The sequence below is a fragment of the Physeter macrocephalus genome, chromosome 19 (genome assembly GCF_002837175.3).
Source record: "Physeter macrocephalus isolate SW-GA chromosome 19, ASM283717v5, whole genome shotgun sequence".
NCBI classification, from domain to species: domain Eukaryota; kingdom Metazoa; phylum Chordata; class Mammalia; order Artiodactyla; family Physeteridae; genus Physeter; species Physeter macrocephalus.
In genome coordinates this window covers 15,373,411-15,393,274 of record NC_041232.1, presented here as the reverse complement: position 1 = coordinate 15,393,274, position 19,864 = coordinate 15,373,411, and the positions used below count along the sequence as shown (strand labels likewise).

At 38.2% G+C, this 19,864-nt stretch overlaps 1 protein-coding gene across 4 annotated transcripts in view; it reads left to right on the top strand.

Moving 5' to 3' along the window:
- Positions 1-19,864, top strand: part of TAOK3 (TAO kinase 3) — a 189,323-nt gene that overhangs the window by 132,746 nt on the left and 36,713 nt on the right. For all 4 annotated transcript variants that reach the window (XM_024120620.3, XM_055080251.1, XM_028479927.2 and 1 more), the window contains 4 exons: positions 2,529-2,622; positions 3,690-3,771; positions 10,928-11,095; positions 13,303-13,509. In XM_024120620.3, coding sequence (XP_023976388.1) covers positions 2,529-2,622; positions 3,690-3,771; positions 10,928-11,095; positions 13,303-13,509 — 551 coding nt within the window. The remainder of the gene's footprint in view (positions 1-2,528; positions 2,623-3,689; positions 3,772-10,927; positions 11,096-13,302; positions 13,510-19,864) is intronic.

The following is a 19,864-nucleotide window of genomic DNA, read 5'->3' as shown; positions in this document are numbered from 1 at the left end:
TTCTTGCTGCACAAAGATTCTTTGTTTGTTGACAGATTTTCTTCTTTGCCTTAATTTGCCTTACCTTCATTTACTTATCTAATAGGTATTTCGGGGCCACCCAAAATATATACCAGGTGCTGTGCTCAGCAGTGGGAATGCAAAGATGAGCATAGTAGACATTGTTCCTCATGAAGTTTGGCAAATAGAACATACATTAAGTAAAGAATTACGTAAATAATTAGTTATGGTTGTGATAGGTGGTAGAAAGTTAAAATATAATTTGCAGTGACAGAATCTAATGGGACACCTAGTCTTGAGAGGTCAGAGAAGGCTTCCCTGAGGAAATGATTGTACGCATATAATAAGCCTTGAATAAATATTTATTAAATTAATGCAGAAATGCAACTATATTTAAGGTGAAACCTGAAGGATTGGGAAGAATTAACCAGGTAAAGTTTAGGCAGCAAAAGTGAGAGGGGAGTCCAGACAGAGAAAGCAACATGTGTGAAAGGCTCTGAGCTTGGTTCTTTCAGTGAAGCAACAGATGCCTGAGAAGAGGGGGGAAACATTGATTCTCAGAATGAAGTGCTGGAGGTAGCCAGGGTCATGTTAGGAAAGACCAGGAGACTATGTTTAAAGATCTAGACTTTGTCCTAAAAATCATGGGAATGCATTGATGGTAACGTGATGAGTTCCTACTTCCACATGGTTCCAATATTTGAAGTTGTCAGAAGGCCATGCTCTAGAAACTTTCTAGAATCTACCTCCTGATCAATAAAATAAACCTGAGCCTTTTTTTTTTCATCTTCTACATTTGAAACAGGTATAAAATCCCTTTGTCCACACTGCAGCTTTCAAATTTCTACTTGTTAACAGTTCATGTCCCTATAATAGTGGTATCCATTTGGTGAGTGTAAAGTATCCTGTTGAGAAGTTAATAAACAATATTTGTGGAATCAGAGACTGTCACATTTCAAAAGTATCAGAGATCATTTAGTCAGGACTATAAGGGGCCCCTCCAGAGTATCACTGATAAATAAGTATAGTTGCCTTCTGCTGGAACTCTGCTAATAGCTTAAAGTTCACTGTTCTCAGCATTATTCATTGTGGGTTTTGGGGTGGTTTTTGGTTTTGTTTTTTTTTTTTTTTGTGGTATGCGGGCCTCCCTCTGCTGCGGCCTCTCCCGTTGCGGAGCACAGGCTCCGGACGCGCAGGCTCAGCGGCCATGGCTCACGGGCCCAGCCGCTCCGCGGCATGTGGGATCCTCCCAGACCGGGGCGCGAACCCGGTTCCCCTGCATTGGCAGGCGGACGCGCAACCACTGCGCCACCAGGGAAGCCCTTGCTTTGCTTTAGCACTCTGCCTTTTCACAAGTTCTTCCTTCTATGAGTAAAAATGTCTTCCCTGTTACTTTTTGTTCCCTGCCCTTAGTTCTTGTTATGTTTCTTAGAATTGCATAGAATAAGCTGAAGTCACCTTTTTAAAAGTGGTTAAGAGGAGAATCTTTACTTAAAAACCAAGGTGCTCTGATGGAACCTGAGATCAGATTATGAATTTTAAAGTGGTACTATATAAAGAATCCATTAGGATAAACACGGTAGAATGAGATAGTGACTTATCTTCTGTGACATAATAACTAATAAATAGCATAAAATTAACTGTACTCAGAACTAGAACCTTGTTTCTTTCCTTTGGTCAACAAATGGAGCACCTAATATTTGAATAATATCTTATTACATATGCCAGAGAATAAATAAAAGAATAAGAGTATTAGGGATATAAGGTCTTGCTCTTAGAGCTTATGATTTCTTTTGAGAGAAAAGGTTTGTATGTTTATATAAATGCAATAGGAGAGCACATGCCAAGTGAGCAGTCTACTAAAAGACAGCAATAGAACTTCCAAACATGAGATCATGGTGGGCTGGGATGGAGTAAATCTTCTACTAAGAAGTATCTGATTCACTGAGTTTCTCCTTAGAAGGGGGTGGACAAAACCATTTATCCTCCTTTTCCTACCTCCTTTTTACCCTCTACCCTGACTTGTACCAGTTCATTGGCCTGGGTGTGCCTTCAAATGGTGTTTATTGAATTGAATTACTTTATCTCCCATACTGTGTTAGTGACGTTTAAGATGTTCCATTCCATAATTATCCCTTTTTTTCATTCTACTTCTCTGCTTTCTGATTTTTTTTCAATGCATACATATTTTTTATTTTAACTAAAACACACACACACGAAGATGTTCATATCTATTGTGGGGAAACAAAGTCCAGCCTTTTGAAGATACACGTGAAAAATAAGAAAAATTTTTTTTATTCTCTTGAAGTGGGTTCTGTTAGGAGCTTTTCCAGTGTACTTTAAGATGACCAGCAGCTTCTTCTGAGTGGCTCTCCTGAGCGACCTTAGAGATTAAAATAAGTAGATTATGTGGCATGAGGATAATAACGAGCTATTGATTTAGTGGCAAAGCTTTGCTCATAGTTCCTTATTTCTCCGTCTGCCTGATGCCTTTCAAGAACTGCTTTATCGTGTTTCTTTTCTTTCAGCGGAACGGAAGCCCCCTCTTTTCAACATGAATGCAATGAGTGCCTTATATCACATTGCCCAGAACGACTCCCCCACATTACAGTCTAAGGAATGGTAAGACTGAGCTGTTGCTTTAAATTTCTAAGAGAAATCACCATATGTATTTGGCACTTTCATTAAATTACACTTTAAATATCTGACCTAGAAAGCATTTCATTCCTTCATTGTGTGTTGTGATAACTGACACTGATGCTTTATAAGCCTGAACTCTCTACATACACACACACACACACGCACTCTATATTTCTACCCTCACTATGGCTTCTCCTGTGTTCTTAATGTGTGTAGGAATTGAAATTCTACCAGGTACATGGCCTGCTACCTTCCTAACCAGTCTAGTCTCTTAAGTCATGATGGTTTTGTATCCATCACCTCAGTCTTATCACTTCCCAGCAAGGATAAATACCCTGTCTGATGTCATTATTTTTCTAGTTGTCATTTTTTTTCTTTACTATGTGTATATTTAAATGTGTTGAGACAGAACATATACTATCTATTCAGAAGATATATTGTTCCTTGCTGAAAATTATGACATTTTGCTAACTATTGGGGTCACAGAGTTATAGAAAAAGGGCAATGTCAAAGAAGAGTAGACAAAATGGAATTTTAAAGAGAGAAAGTGTTTTCATCCAGAAAGCATATTCCTAGGTTCTCTGTCCCTTATGCTTCAAGTTTTACTACCTGGTTATAGGTTGTGGGTGATGGAAGAGTTACCAATTGGTCATGAAGAATATAGGCTTAAGACTTACGAGAGTTGTTATCTTTGGAGAGAAAAATGTATATAAAACCGTTGTATATAAATATAGTATTTTTCATTCTATGATATAACGATTTGACCTTGCTTATATAATAAGGTATGTATATATGTTGACTAACTTGAAGCTGTCCACATTCATTATCCAAAAGAATTAATTTTAGATACCTTAAACTTGAAAATGGTTCAGTTCTCCTGACATTCTAAAGTATTTTAACTTGAAAATGGTTCAGTTCTTCTGACCTTCCAAAGTATTTTAATAAAAATCTCCTAAAATAAAATTTCCCTTGGATGAAAATTATTTAAAGTGATCAGTATGTTCTACAGACCCTGATTTTATTTTCTTTCAATGTATTTGCACACACAGGACAGACTCCTTTAGGAGATTTGTTGATTACTGCTTGCAGAAAATGCCTCAGGAAAGGCCAACATCAGTGGAACTATTACGGGTAATTTTTCAAGTTTATATTTGAGGAGGGGGATTTAAAATCATGTTGTAGTGGAATATAGTAAATCATTCCCGTGGCAGCTCATCATGACAAACTGGATTAGAACATACTGCCTTGTCATTTATCCAGAGATAGTAGCTAGGCATAGAAGTAGCAAGATATGTGCTATATGTTCCCCACAGAAAGTTTTTCCCCCATCTTTTCCCCTTTTCGTTTTTCTCCCCCTTCTTTTTGCCTTGTGACAAAGAATATTTCTCCTTGCTTTGGTCATCATTGTGATGTTCCTGTGACTGATATCTACGTGAACTTTAATGCAATGTTTTCAGGACTGAGACTGCCAATGCTTCTAATACCAACTCTGGGATTTCAGTTAGGTTGTTGTCAAATCATCAGGCAATGAAGATATGTGATAAACATATAAAACAGACATTTGCATAGCATTGCATCACACATGTTAACTGCATTCATCTGATTTAAACATAGCATTTTTGAGCATCTCTTTTCATGTAACATTTTAGTATAGGCTTTATATACATAGGCAGTGTGTTCCATTAACATCAGTGAAGTATGTGGGAGTCTTTTACAATATAAGTATCTTTTATTGGCCACAGAATAGTCCAAGTTACTTTAATCTTTTCTGCGTATGTGTTTTTCTCCACTTTTTTGTTTGTTTCTTTGTTTTAAGAAAAACTCAGGATTGTATTGCCTAAATTTGTGAAGGTTAAAAATGTCAGCTGCCTTTATAATTGCACCTTGGCCAAGTCACAGATTCTTGGTTTACATTTTCTTTTTCTCAGAACTCTTATTCTATTATTTTCTGGCTTTGAGTGTTGCTGAAGAAGTAGGTCTGAAGCTGACTAGTTTTTCTACCCAGAAGTAAGTTTTTTCTTCTTGTGAGTAACAGGCCACAACAATACAATGGTGACAGAAGCAACAAGACAATGGACTCTACCTTATTCTCTTTTGGTGTAGAGCCATCACATGTTCTAGACATGGACTACAGACAACAGAACACCAGAAACACAGATAATATGTTTATTACTTTGAAGTAGACAAAGATTTAAAAAGCAGGACACAAACAGCACTGCCATAAAGAGAAAAAAATGATAAATTTGGGCTATAAATTAAGGAGAAAAAAAAAACCTTAAAGAAGAGATACTACAAGCATTCAAAGATGATATTTTAGGGCAACAGACAACAAAAAGATATAAAAAACAAATGGGCAGAGGTAAAGAAAGAAATGAAAGAGAAAAATTTAAATATAGATTAAGGGACTTCCCTGGTAGTCCAGTGGTTAAGACTTTGCGTTCCCAATGCAGGGTGTCCAAGTTTGATCCCTGGTCAGGGAACTAGATCTTGCACGCCGCAACTAAGAGCCTGCATGCCACACCAAAAGATCCCACCCACGGCAATGAAGATCCCATGTGAGATCCCGCATGCCACAACAAAGACCCAGCGCTGCCAAATAAGTATATTTTTTAAATAAATAAATATAGATTAAAATAATACCATAAGCAACAAACTAATATATAATAAACCAACCCATTTAGGGTGTTTCCAATGGTAGATAGTCTTAGGGAAATAAAATTAAATGCAAAAGAAAATTTTCAAAAGATGATTATGGAGATCATGACACGTGTGGAAGACAGAGGAGATATATATTCTAACCTATTATTCCTAAAGAAGAAAGCAAAACACATGGAACAGAAGATATTTAAAGATATACCTGAAGAAAACTTTTTTGGAAATAAATGTTTGGATCGTTATTTGATTTGATTTACTCTTTATTTGGTGGGCCAAATCAAGTGAACCTACCATTTAGTCAACAATGTTTACTGATTGTCTACTGTGTGCCAAGCACTGTTCTAAGCACTGAAAATCATACAGTGATACAAAGAAAAAGATAGTTCCTGCCCTCCTGGAACTTACATTCTAATGAAGGAGTAAGAAAACAAACAAATGATTTGATATAATGTCAGAAAAATAAAGCAAGGACCGGGATAAAGAGTAGAACTTTACAAAGTTCTAAGGAAAAGAAAATGTAAACCAAGGATTTGTGACCCAGCTAAGGTGCTCTTCAATTTATAAAGGCAGCTGACATTTTCAAGCCTTTTCTTCTCTTAAAAGCTTCTTCTTATTTACTCAGTAACAAAATCCAGCCAATCTATTGATGAAACAAAGAGCAAGAGAGAAAGAGAAAGGGACGGAGGGAAGAAGGAAGAAAGAGTGAATTAGGAACTGGGGAAACTTGTAAAAGGACTGGTGGTGAACATTAAATTTAAGTTTGCTCTCTGATATTTATTACTTATTTATTTACTATTTATTTATTTAGCATCATAAAGAGACTACATTCTTCATTTTGGATAGACAATACACATTTTAGAAGATAAAAAAAATAGTGGAAGGGAGAGAATGAAAAGTAAATCTTCCCCTTCCAGGGCCTTCTCTAGAGTTGGCAACCAGTGTCATTAATTTTGTACATGTCCTTCTAGAGATATTCTACATATATGGAAGTAAATATTCTTTTTTATTTTTGTACCAGTGGTAGCAAACTATAAATGCTGGATTTTTTTTTAACTTTATAGTGTGTTTTGAGTATTGTTCCATATTACTACATGAAGAACTATCTCATCCTCTCTAATCACTCCATTATATACTCAAATGGACTGTAGTTTTTATAACCAACTCATTTATGGTATTTGCAGTCTTTTGCTATGACAAACTGTGCTGGAATGAATATCCTTACGCATGTGTCATTTTGTACCTGTATATACAGATATCCAAAGAATAAGTTCTTAGAAGTGGAATTGCTAATCAAAGGGAATGTGGATTTTAAATTTAAATAAATATTGCCAATTTTCCACCAAAGAGGATGCCCCAATTTATGGTCCATTAACAAAGTATGAGTACCAAAACTTTTTGAGCTTCTAGTCAGATCAGTGAAAAACTTTTCTCACTGTCATTTTAGTTTGTGTTTCTCATTGTGAATTAGACTGAGTATCTTTCATATGTTGACAAGCCATTTCTATTTCCTTTTCTATGAACTCTACGATCTTTGCCCATTTGTCTGTTGGGTTGTTGGGTTTTTTCCCTTATTAATTTGTAGTAGATCTTGCAAACATTTTCTTCTTATTTCTCTTTTAATATTCTTTATTCTGGGCTTTTTTGGAGAGGTCATGCAGAAATTTGTTATAAGGAATTCAACTTTTTTTTTTCTCCAGTTGGCTATCTTGCTGTTCCCAGATACTTTTTTTTTTTTTTTTTTTTTTTTTTTTGTGGTATGCGGGCCTCCCTCTGTTGTGGCCTCTCCCATTGCGGAGCACAGGCTCCGGATCCTCCCAGACCGGGGCGCGAACCCGGTTCCCCTGCATCGGCAGGCGGACGCGCAACCACTGCGCCACCAGGGAAGCCCCCAAATACTTTTAAATAATCCATCTTTTCATCACATTTTCTTCGTGATGTTAAAATGTCACCTTCACATAGGATTAATTTAAATAGAGAACTACAGTAAAATCATTGCTGTGGTCAAAAAGCAGAATGTTAAACTTATAAACATTGACAGTGCAAAAATTGAAAATGTAAAAATAATAACGTAACTAGAAAAAGGTAGGGGTAAGAAAGAAATGTAAATGTACTAATTTTCCTGCTTTTCAGGGTAGATGGTCAATAAATCCTTAAATTGAAAGTCTTTTTTAAGTAACTCTTATGTCTTAAAGCTTTTCATAATCTTTTTTTTTTTTCTTCCCTTAACTTTAGAGGACCCTTTAGGAACTGGTAACTCTTGGTGAAGAAATTATAACTAATGTTAAGCAATTATTTTACTTCAGATGCTTCTAATTCTATTAAACTCAAATACACCTTAATTTAATAGATTATTCTTTAAATTACCATGTGTAATAAGTTTCTCATGTAAAATTATTTCTGGGTATCCATCATTCTGAGAGAGTAAGAGAGAGAGAGGGAGGGGGAGTGTCTATAATGTTATTTCATGACTTAATATTTATTTTTGGATGGTGGAATTTTGAGTGATTGACTTTCTTTTATGCGTTTCTCTATTACTTAAATGTTCAAAGTAAACATATTTCCAAGAACAAAGAAAGCACTCTTTGAAAATGATCTGAGAACCTTTTAACTGTATGGGTTTAGAGAACAATGAGGAGATGGGATTGCAGGCAGAGAGAACGAGAGCAAAGACATGCAGGTGTGAAATGCATGGCACGAGGCAAGAATGATTTAGACATATGATGCGTTGGGTTGGAAGGAGGAGTAGGAGTGACTAGATTGGAACCTAGAAATTCAAGCAGGAACCCCCTGTAAAGGGTCAGACTTTAGGTTGGAGACAGTGAGATGTTTTTAAGACGTTGAGTATATCAGTTTCAAAATACTTAAACAAGTAAGGGTTTAATTACCTCACGCAATAAGAAGTCCAGGACAATGGGAAAGCAGTCCAGTGATGTAAGCAGCTCAACAGCTCCTCCTATCTCCCTACTTTACCATCCTTAGTATGTGGCTTTTGTCTTCTTGGTCACAAAATGGCTCCCCATCTCCAGGACTCAGGTTTATTCCTGGCGAGAGAAAGGCAAGGCAAAGAGCAAAACAAACGCCTTCTTTTCTACTGTCTTGCTTTTTATTCTGGAAAACAAAGCCTTCCTCTGGGGCTTCTGCCTATATCTCATTGGCCAGAACTATTGTCCACGCTATTAACTGCAAAGAAGGGTGGAGTCCAACTCTTTTACTTTCTACTGCTTACAAGAAAGGAAGGTGAGGAAAAGAGGTTGGAATGGAGGATAAATGGGCCACAGTGTCTGTCACAACAAATGATATGATCAAATAAGTGGTAGAACACCAGAAAACAAACCCCCAGGTAAAGAAACCTGGGTTGGGCTTCCCTTCCCTGGTGGCGCAGTGGTTGAGAGTCCGCCTGCCGATGCAGGGGATATGGGTTCGTGCCCCGGTCCGGGAAGATCCCACATGCCGCGGAGCGGCTGGGCCCGTGAGCCATGGTGGCTGACCCTGCGCGTCCAGAGCCTGTGCTCTGCAACGGGAGAGGCCACAATAGTGAGAGGCCCGTGCACAGCAAAAAAAACAAAAAGAAACCTGGGTTGCAGCTCTAGCTCTTCCACTGTTTAGCTGTGTAAATCACTTAACGTCTCTGGGCCTAAATTTCCTCACCTTGGAAATAAAAGAATTTCTAAGAGCTACTCCTGCTCTAAAATTCAGTATCCTAGGTTACAGCTTGAAGTTTACTAAAAACTGATTTGCTCTTATTTAATTGCAAGCACTGGAGTAACAAAATAATTTACTTTCTCCCTTTCGTTCTCCTCTTGAAATATGCAGGCTACACTTCCTTCTGGGAATGGTGTTTCATTTTCAGAAAGGACTCTTTGCAGAGGAAGAGATATTTTATAAAAACAGGAGTAGGGCTTCCCTGGTGGCGCAGTGGTTGCGCGTCCACCTGCCGATGCAGGGGAACCGGGTTCGCGCCCCGGACTGGGAGGATCCCACATGCTGCGGAGCGGCTGGGCCCGTGAGCCATGGCCGCTGAGCCTGCGCGTCCGGAGCCTGTGCTCCGCAATGGGAGAGGCCACAGCAGACGGAGGCCCGCATACCACAAAAAAAAAACAAAACAAAACAGGAGCAAAAGCCACAGTTCCCCGGACAGCAAAGTCAGGGTGAAGAACCACAAGACATACAGATTTTTTTCTCACAGTGGTCCTGCTTCTCTTTTATATCTGTTTAACTTATAAAGAAATTAAATCTATTCCATCATCTAAGGCTACCACATTACATCTCATTTTCCCAATATCTTCAAATTATAATTTCACATTAGTTAATTTTCCACATAACTGAAACTTTTCCTTTAAAAAACAAAATTCCCTCCTCCTACTTTTGATCATTTTCTGTGGTAATCTTGTCAAAATATATGATGTGCTTCTCTGCCTTCTTGAAGAAAGCGTAATGAATTTTTCACTTCTTGATGGATCAGAAACAATAGCATTTCATGAAGTCTTGTAGTATAAAAGGACTGTATGAAGAGCATTTTCCCCTTTGCAAACTAGCCCACAAACCTTGGTTCATTCTTATTTGGTTGGTTGGTTGGTGTGTTAATCATGGAATTTCCCTCTCTCTACTGTCAGGCAGTCAGAGAACTTTCAAAGGACTCTTCTTTCAGCAACAAGTAACCCTCTAACAGTTCTCAGTCCTTTATTCTCCCACTTTTGTTCCCTCTTTCTAAACTGCTGTAGACTGAGAAACCAGGAAACCAGAATATATCTTAAAGATCGTTGATGGGCTTCCCTGGTGGCGCAGTGGTTGCGCGTCCGCCTGCCAATGCAGGGGAACCGGGTTCGCGCCCCGGTCTGGGAGGATCCCACATGCCGCGGAGCGGCTGGGCCCGTGAGCCATGGCCGCTGAGCCTGCGCGTCCGGAGCCTGTGCTCCGCAACGGGAGAGGCCACAACAGAGGGAGGCCCGCATACCACAAAAAAAAAAAAAAAAAAAAAAAGATCGTTGATAATATTGAAAGTGAAGCCCGTTTATACCAAGAAAAACTTAAGGACTTTGGGGCGGGTATTTTTACTTCTCAGAGACCCTTTTCCCTTATTTCTGGTTATACAGCTCTGTAAAGAGCAGATAAAGTTGCCAGAATTCTGACTTCTGGATATATGGAATAGCTGCCATATTTTCAAGCATACACTATATATGACCACAGAAATAGAAAACAAAATATACACAAGTCTGTTTTTAAAAGGGTAGCATAGGGTGGGGAAGAGGATTGAGGCAGATTATAACAAGAATATTCTATACTCTGCATTCTTTTGCTTATTATGTAGTTTCAGATTTGAAAGTCACAAGCTCTCAGCTACTATTTAAAGTTCTAGTCATTGTTACTACTTGTATGGTAAAGTAAACCTCAAGAATTCTCAAGTAAATTCTAGAACAAGTCCACAAAATAGGGCTTGAGGAAGAAGAGAAAAGCAGTTATCGCTCTATGAGATTTATAAAGATGACAGGCTACATGAAAGGAAAATCATATCTTGTTATTTCTTCAAAATCCACAGAGCTGTTTTATGTCTATTTACTTTTATATCTAAATCTAGCACCTAAAAATATGTCTCCTCATTATCACTTTCTGTTTTTTCTCCTCCCTCAATTAGCATGACTTTGTTCGACGAGACCGGCCACTACGTGTCCTAATTGACCTCATACAGAGGACAAAAGATGCTGTTCGTGAGCTAGATAACCTACAGTACCGGAAAATGAAAAAAATCCTTTTCCAAGAGACACGAAATGGACCCTTGAATGAGTCACAGGAAGATGAAGAAGTAGGTTGAGTTTATTTTAGCAGGCACTTATAGAATGCCTACTATGTGAAAATGTTCTGGACCAGCACGCTATGAAAAACACTTTGGGGAATAACAATGTAATTGATGTTCTCTGCCTTAAGAGACATGCAGAGTTGCAGAAGAGACATTCATAAAATAACTCTTATATAAGGCAAAATATGAAAAATGTCATTGACAGTGACAGATGAGGAGGAATTTATGGTGACTCTGAGCATTTGAGCCTAGGTGGCTAGAGTATGTCAATACCAAGAACAGAGAAGAAGAACCAAGGAGAAAGAGTAGGTTAAGCATGATTTCAGTTTGATGCCTACTGAGTCTTAAGTTCCTGGCATCATATGCTACTGACACAGTGTACAGATGGAGTTTTTAAAGAAAGATGACTTTCTGGTTTCTCATTCAAATTAACTTAAGAAGGATTGGTCGAAGGGAAAGGTAATGACAATTGGAACACCTGAGCGGAGATGTCTAGCAATTGGTTGGGAAATACAGATCCAGAACATAGGAAGGAGGTCTGGGTAAAGGATAGTTGGATGGGAGTCAAGGACATTACAATGATGATGAATCGAGTAGCTGAATGTAGAATGAGAAGAGGGTCCATGCCACATAAGAAGAGGGAGACCTGGTTGATAAAGGCATCACAGATGTTACGAGCGTACACAGTTTCAAGAAGGGAGCAGCCAATACCATCAGATGCCACAGAGCAGTCAAGTTAAATAAGGACCAAAAACAGTGCTAACTGGGTTTTACAAGTAGGGCCTTCTTCATGACCTTAGTAAAAGCAGTTTTACAGGAATAGTTAGGATAAATAGTAGATTACCGTGGGTTGTAGAATAAATGGGAAGTGAGAAGGCAGAGATAGCGAAAGTTGGTTATTTTAAGATTCGTAAATTTGGCCAAGAAGGAAAAGTGACAAAGGGCAGTAGGTAGAAAGGTACATACATATAGGGCAGCCCTCTTCATATTTATATGCAGAAGGAAAGGAGCCAGGACAGAGGCATTGGAGATAGAGGAAAGAGATGCAGTTAAAGAAGTAGGATCTCAGGAAGTGCATAACAGTAAGAGCATTAGTGCAGGGATTAGCCTTGAACAAAAGAAAGGACTCCCCTTCCTCTAAAAATAGATTAAAAAATAAGAAAAGAATGAAGAATGAATTTTAGTTTAGCTTTTTAATATAAAAGAAAATAAAATTATTTTATCAATAATTTTAAAAATGAAATTAAGAAAGCTGAATTGGAATATAAAGTCTCTTGATTACATATATAGAAATGAGCCCTTTTAATTGGGAAAATAAATCTATTAAAAATATAATGTATTATCTATCATTTTAAATTACCCAAATTACCTTTGTCAGTGATTCCTTATATCACCATGGCTAAGTAACAATTCATTAAAGTTATGTATGTACAGCATGGTTTTTTGAAAATAAGGGTTTTTTGGAGCTAAGTTTCTTTAATTATATTATTTAATCTTGTATCGAAAGATATCCCACTGTGATGGATAAATTATATGTTCTGATTATTTTATCACTTCTCAAATAGTAGTCTTTGGACGAGTAGTGATGAATACCAGTATTACTTGACAGATATATTTAATAAGATTACAGAGGTAAGCATGATAGAATTGCCTGAGGGAGGCAGAATTTAATTACCTGTCCAGGACAGTAGAATTAATATCCCTGCTTAGATATGAAGTTACTCAGTAATGACTTGCAAAGGACCATATTGTTTGTCAAATCTCTAAAAGCTGTCTTCACTCGCTTTGAGTTTCAAGTGACGACTGCCATGTTTGTAGATATCCTAGAGGTCCCCTGTTCAATAGCCTGCGGTCTTTCCCTAGCACCCTGATGTTCCTGAAGGTCTCTCAGAAACCTGGCCTGGTTCTGATTACCGAATAGCAATACAATAATATGATAGTCACATATGACAGAGGAAAGCCCTGGCATAGCAGCATTTGGAGCCTTATGACCCACGTCCAGAATAGCCCCTGTGGAAGGCATAGAAGTGAATTGAAGATGTCAGAAAATGGTAGGGGAATAGTGGAGCCACTACGTTAAAAGTTTATCCTTGCAGATTTGGCAGAAAAGCAACTTGGCACTGCAAAATTGAGTGTACTTAATAGCTTAGTCAATGGATTGGCACTTTATCTCCAGTCATTTTTTTTTTAACCCGAGTGCCCCATTTTTATAGGACAGCGAACATGGAACCAGCCTGAACAGGGAATTGGACAGCCTGGGCAGCAACCATTCCATCCCAAGCATGTCTGTGAGCACAGGCAGCCAGAGCAGCAGTGTGAACAGCATGCAGGAGGTCATGGATGATAGCAGCTCGGAACTTGTCATGATGCATGATGACGAAAGCCCAGTAAATTCCAGTTCCTCTGTTGTGCAAAGGAAGGTAAGTTTCCTGGTCCCTTTCACAGCACTAGGCTTTGCCAATCATAATGAAGCCAGCTCAGGTCACTAAGCATCCAGATATTTTAGTTCCCCTTTTACAACTGAAATGTGGGACTCAACCTAGCACCTGATAGTTCTTTTATGGTAAAAAGATAATGTAGGACTAGGCAAGCTGTATCTGTGCCTATTTCTTTCTTTCCTTCTTTCTTTCTTTCTTTCTTTCTTTCTTTCTTTCTTTCTTTATTGGCTGCGTTGGGACTTCATTGCTGTGCATGGGCTTTCTCTAGTTGCGGCGAGTGGGGCTACTCTTTGTTGCAGTGCACGGGCTTCTCATTGTGGTAGCTTCTCTTTGTTGCAGAGCATGGGCTCTAGTTACACAGGCTCAGTAGTTGTGGCTTACGGGCTCTAGAGCGCAGTCTCAGTAGTTGTGGCACGTGGGCTTAGTTGCTCCATGGCATGTGGGATCTTCCCCAACCAGGGCTCGAATCCACGTCCCCTGCACTGGCAGGTGGAGTTTTAACCACTGCGCCACAAGGGAAGTCCCTATGTACTTATTTTAATAAGTATCAGTGATCACAGTCTAATTCTAGTAGGTGAGCAAGTTTAAGAATTTTTTTCACTTAGACGTCTATTAAGTGTGCATTTTTCTTGGGAGAAAAAGGAAATTGAACAGGTAAGGATGAGAGGCATGAGAAAATATATTGGTGCCCAGTCATGAATAGTGTAGGGATTACATTTATTTTCTGAACTGATTAACATGTTGATTTATTCAACAAACACTGGTGGGGACCTTTATTATCTGCTAGGAACTATGGTAGGCCCTGTGGATACAGACAAAACAGACATGATGCCTTCATGGAGCTTATTATCTATGGCAGAGATTAAGCAAATAATCACACAAGTAACTTTATCATGTAATTATAAAACTTGTTCTGGGTAAAAGGAGGACTTAATCTAGCAGGGAGTAGAGGAAAGTCTCCCCAATAATGTGACATTTAAGCTAAAACTTCAGAAACAAATAGAAGTTAGCTACCTTGGGGTGAAAGATTGGGGTGAGTCAGGAAGCAGCATGTACAAAGGCCCTGTGACAAAAGGAACTTTGTATGTTCAAGGAAGAAGGGAAGGATCTGAGAGATTAGAGTTTGGTGAACTACGTAGAAAGTGAATTGAGACCAGAGAGACAGCAAGGACCCAGATTATTAGAAAACCATAAAAGCATTTTGAGGAAAGGAGTGATAGCATGCAGATGCGGAAATCTGCTAAGAGTTCAGCATTGTCAGCTGTCCTTCTTTGAACTTGGGCAAGTGGTCATGTATTTGAAAGGTTGCAAAGAAGGTTTTGCTGGACTCTCTTTTTGGAAGGAGCTAGCATGGATGCTGATAGAGATCGACTTTTTCTTTTCCGTTACCTCTGGGGCTCCGTGGGGATAGAGGGCAAAAGAATAGGAATTCTCTTGGATCTTTTTACTACAGGACCTCTCAAATGAGCACACAAAATTAGAAGAGAGACTCTACTGGCATAATCAACAAGAAAAAAGACGCTGGTCTTGAACTCATTGGGGGTTTTAATTTTAATTTTTACATGCCAGTATAGAGCTTTCTTGCAATAATATGGGCCTTTCAATACTTTTTTCTCCTTGGTGTAATCAGTTAAGAAAACCAGATGTTAATTTATAGTCTGAAATATCAACTGAGTAAAAGGGCAACCCACAGAATGGGAGAAAATATTTGCAAATCATCTATCTTATAAAGGATTAATATCCAGCATATATAGAGAACTCCTAAAACTCAACAACAGCGAAAAAACAACCTGAATCAAAAATGAGCAAATGTTGAATCAACATTTCTCCAAAGAAGATATAAAGATGGCCAGTAAGCACATGAAAAGATGCTCAACATCATTAATTATTAGGGAATTCTAATCAAAACTACAATGAGATACCACCTCACACACATTAGGATGGCTACTATTTTAAAAAAACAGCATATAACAAGCGTTGGTGAGGATGTGGAGAGATTGGAACCCTGGTACACTATTGGTGGGAATGTAAAAGGGTGCAGCCACTGTGGAAAATGGTATGGTGGTTCCTCAAAAAATTAAAAATAGAATTACCATATGATCCAGCAATTCCGCTTCTCAGTATATATTCTAAAGCATTGAAAGCAGGGTCTCAAAGAGATTTTTGTACACTCATGTTCATAGCAACATTATTCACAACAGCAAAGAGGTGGAAGCAATGTAAATGTACATTGACAGATGAATGAATAAACAAAATGTGGTATATATGTACAATGGAGTATTATGCAACCTTTAAAAGGAAGGAAATTCTGCCATATGCTACAATGTGGATGAACTGTGAAGTCATTATGCTAAGTGAAATCAATGTGCCAGTCACAAAGAGACAAATACTGTATGGCTCTTAGGGTAGTCAGAATCATAGACAGAAAGTATAATGATGGTTACTAGGGATTGGAGGAGGGGATAAATGGGGAATTGTTATTTAACGGGTACAGAGCTTCAGTTTTACAAGGAGAAAAGAGTTATGGGAATGGATGATGGTGACAGTTATACAACATTATAAGTGTATTAGCACTGAACTGTACACTTAAAAATAATTAAGATGGTAACTTTATGTGTATTTTACCACAATGAAAAAAGGAAAAAACTATAAGCAGGCTAGAAGAATAGAATATATTATATATAAAAACAATATTAAATAATGGTATCTCTTCATGAAACCCATTTAGTCCTATACCTGAGCTTAAAATTATATTATCTTTAAACACAATAGAAGTCAGTTATTCAGAAGTTTCATTATTTGTTGGTTTACTTGAATTCCTAAAAGTTTTCCACTTGGGAACATAAATAAAGTAGGATCTTAAACTCTCAATAGAAAATTTTATATAGTAGACTATAGGAGTGAGGAAACTAGTTTAAAGTTCTGTCTGCCACTGTTTTATTTTATTTTGGACAAGTCACAAACCTCTCTGGGCCTAATTTTCTCCATCTGTAAAGTAAGGAGTTGTTCTGTATGATTTCCAAGATTGCTTCCAGCTCTAAACTTTTGTGCTCAGGAGCAAGCTTCATCCATGCCTCACTCAGGACAAGGTGTACTTTTATCTCCTACATTATGTATTTGGATTCCACTTAAGATTTCACTTGAAAAGGCTTTTTTTCCCTAAAAGCCAGTGCCTGGATCAGTCCCTTCTCCATGTAGATGGGATGGTAGCTACACTGTATTACGTGTAGGTATGGGTAACATGTTGCCTATGGGATTCTCCAGGAAGCAGAGCTGAGATGGTTTAGCACAGCATGATCTTGTTTTGTTTTGTTTTGTTTTGTTTTGTTTTAATTACGAAGTCCCTTTGGGGTCAACACCTGTAGGAGGGAAGAGAAAGAAGCAGCACTGGGCAGAGGGCAAAGTTGAACTGAGATGCAGTCCAATGGCAGCCTCACCAACCCCTCCAGGGAACTTTGGAGCTAAAATGGCCCTTCAGAGTTGTCCAAACTGGGCCAAAATGGCCAGGGCTAGGTCAGTCATTACATATGCGGAACCTAGGAAGGGTGCAAACTTGGACAAGGCTGCTCTCTCTGCAGTCCGTAGGAGAATTGACAGCCAAAGACGATTGCCAACAACAACTCCTTCCTTTAAAGGGGGATCTGGGCGGTGCATTTCTGGGTCTATTGTAATTTGTGACCACAAAGGTTAGACAAAAAAGCAATCAGTACTGTTTTATGAAACATTTTCCAGTTTTGTATTTCTAGAATCTTAGAAAAGCCTATACATCACTAAATTATCGTTTTATAAGCAATGTTCTACCCATTATCTCATTATCCTATTTTATTTTCTTTTTAATACTTGTCACTATCTAAAATTATATTATGTACTAATTTATCTATTATTTCATGAGTAGAGTGTAAATTTCATCATGACTAAAACTATACTTACCTTGTTCTGCACTATATCTCAACACCTAGAACAGTGCCTGGCACAGCATAGGCTATGAAATGAATAAGTAAATAACTATGGAATGAATGAGGAACAGACAAAAAGTACACAGTGAATGAACTAAATACCAGATACTAAACACCATCCTGTTTTGGTTCACTGAACATAATGAATTAAAAGGGTTAAATAATATTAAATATCTTTATGGTTTGAAAGACTAAAATAAATAGATTTTCTCCAATAATAGTACTCTAGACAATAAGAACATGCTTAATAAATATCAAAATATAAGAATAAGAGTGGAGAATTTTTTTCCCCACCCTTGACTGTTACAATCAAGACTGCATTTGACTAAATTAGTCAAATCATATATATGACCAGATGACCATTTTATATAGGAAGTGAACTTACTTTTAAAGGCCATGTGTAACTGGTAAGGGCATGGTTTGCAATTAACTGTTCTTCATCCAGAATAAAGATGCCCTGATTTTAAGAGGACAGTTCTATCACGGATCAAGTCCAAAAAATATAAAGTGGGACACTGAAAATTTTCCTTTAACATCAGGATTTCAGGTTACTTCTCTACAATCTTTGCCTCTACTCTGGTCTTTCCCAGGCCCTGAAGGGATCCTAATCTAATCTTCCCTTTGAGCAAGAATGATTTGATAGGTCTAAAGGTATATTCTGACAAAATAAACTTTAAGCACTTATTTCTTTTCCTCTTGCTAGTGTTGCCACGTACCACCTAGATTGGTGTCTGTCACATAGTAAGCACTCAATAAATGTTTTGTGAACTAAAATGAAGATGAACTTTTATAGGACACAACTCTACACCTCAGTTCTTGATTATTCACAAATGAGTCCAGGGAAAACTCTTAATGCAGATTAGTTTTTTTTGCTGTAGCCTAGGCTGGCTCTGAGCCTCCATCCTACGCATTAAAACCATTGGGTGTACAGCAGTAGCAAACAAATTTTAATATCATCCTAAGCAACAAAGTCTATTTTTTTAATTTGTCGATTAAAAGGTATACTTTTATTTTGTTTAAGTCTAAAATCAATTACTGTTGCTTGCTGCTGCCTTCTATTAATATAGATCACGAGACTTTAACATGGTAAAACTCTGTTTATTACTCAATTTGTTGTTTCTAGTATGCCTAATGAACTCTAGTCATCATGGCCCTCTTTTAGAGATTTTTTTTTTTTTTTTTTTTTTTTTGCGGTACGCGGACCTCTCACTGTCGCGGCCTCTCCCGTTGCGGAGCACAGGCTCCGGACCCGCAGGCTCAGCGGCCATGGCTCACAGGCCTAGCCGCTCCGCGGCTTGTGGGATCTTCCCGGACCGGGGCACGAACCCGCGTCGCCTGCATCGGCAGGCGGACTCTCAACCACTGCGCCTCCAGGAAAGCCCTAGAGATTATTTTTTAAAAATCATTCTCTTCTAACTCCTAAAGCTTTACTTGACCCTTCCTATTAGTCAATGTTAGTGGTTTTTTTTCTTCCCCCTTCTTTAAAAAAAGAAGAGCTTTTAGCATTTTCGTGGGAGGAAAAAAAGAGAAATGTCCTTGAGGGGATAGGATGTTCTAGTTTAATTTTCACTTGCTTCAGTGGCCTTTCCTGTTATTTTTGCTGAAGAGAGGGGCGGGTTCTTTGACTCTTCAGCTCACGTTTGGCAGAGTAAAAGTAAATTAACATATGAAGGCAATGTTTCTTAAACGGAGCAGTCATACAAAACACCTCTCTATAGTAACATCTTTATCCTCAGCGTTCTGCTAGTCCTTTTCTCTCCCCAATAGCTGTCCTTCCAGGTGAAGATATCCTTTTCCATCTTCTCGCTTTCCTCTGGCCCCAGCTTTTGATAGCTGTACCTGCTTAGGCAATCATTTAATCATTTTGAACAAAATGAAAGAGATGGTGGGTTTGCTGATCCCTTCTCCACAGCGTGAAAAGTATGGGAATCTATAAAAAGACGTCTCGTCACCAGAAAAAAAGCCATTTTTAGATCCGCTTCCCCCCCCCACCCCACCCCCCGCCATCTAAAGGTGTGCTTGTGTGTGTGTCACTGTTTTGTGACTTCCTTAGAGTACAGAGTGACAGGTTTTTATGAAATACAAATTTGAATTCTGTTAAATAATAACAAAGAAAATGTCATTTTTTTCAGAATCTCCTCAGACCTATATTCTTGAGCTTATTTATTCAGCAAACATTTTTTGAATGCCAGCAAAGTATCAAGCACTATGCTAGGTGCTGGGAAGATAGATTTTTCAAACCACATTTACTCTGCCTTCAAAAAGCTCACAGTCTCATGCACAAGCGAGTATAAGTATGATGAGGAGTGTGATAAAGGTATACGCAAAGCATAACAGAATCCAGTAGAGTGGTTTCCAAGGTTAATTTCAAGTTAACCTAG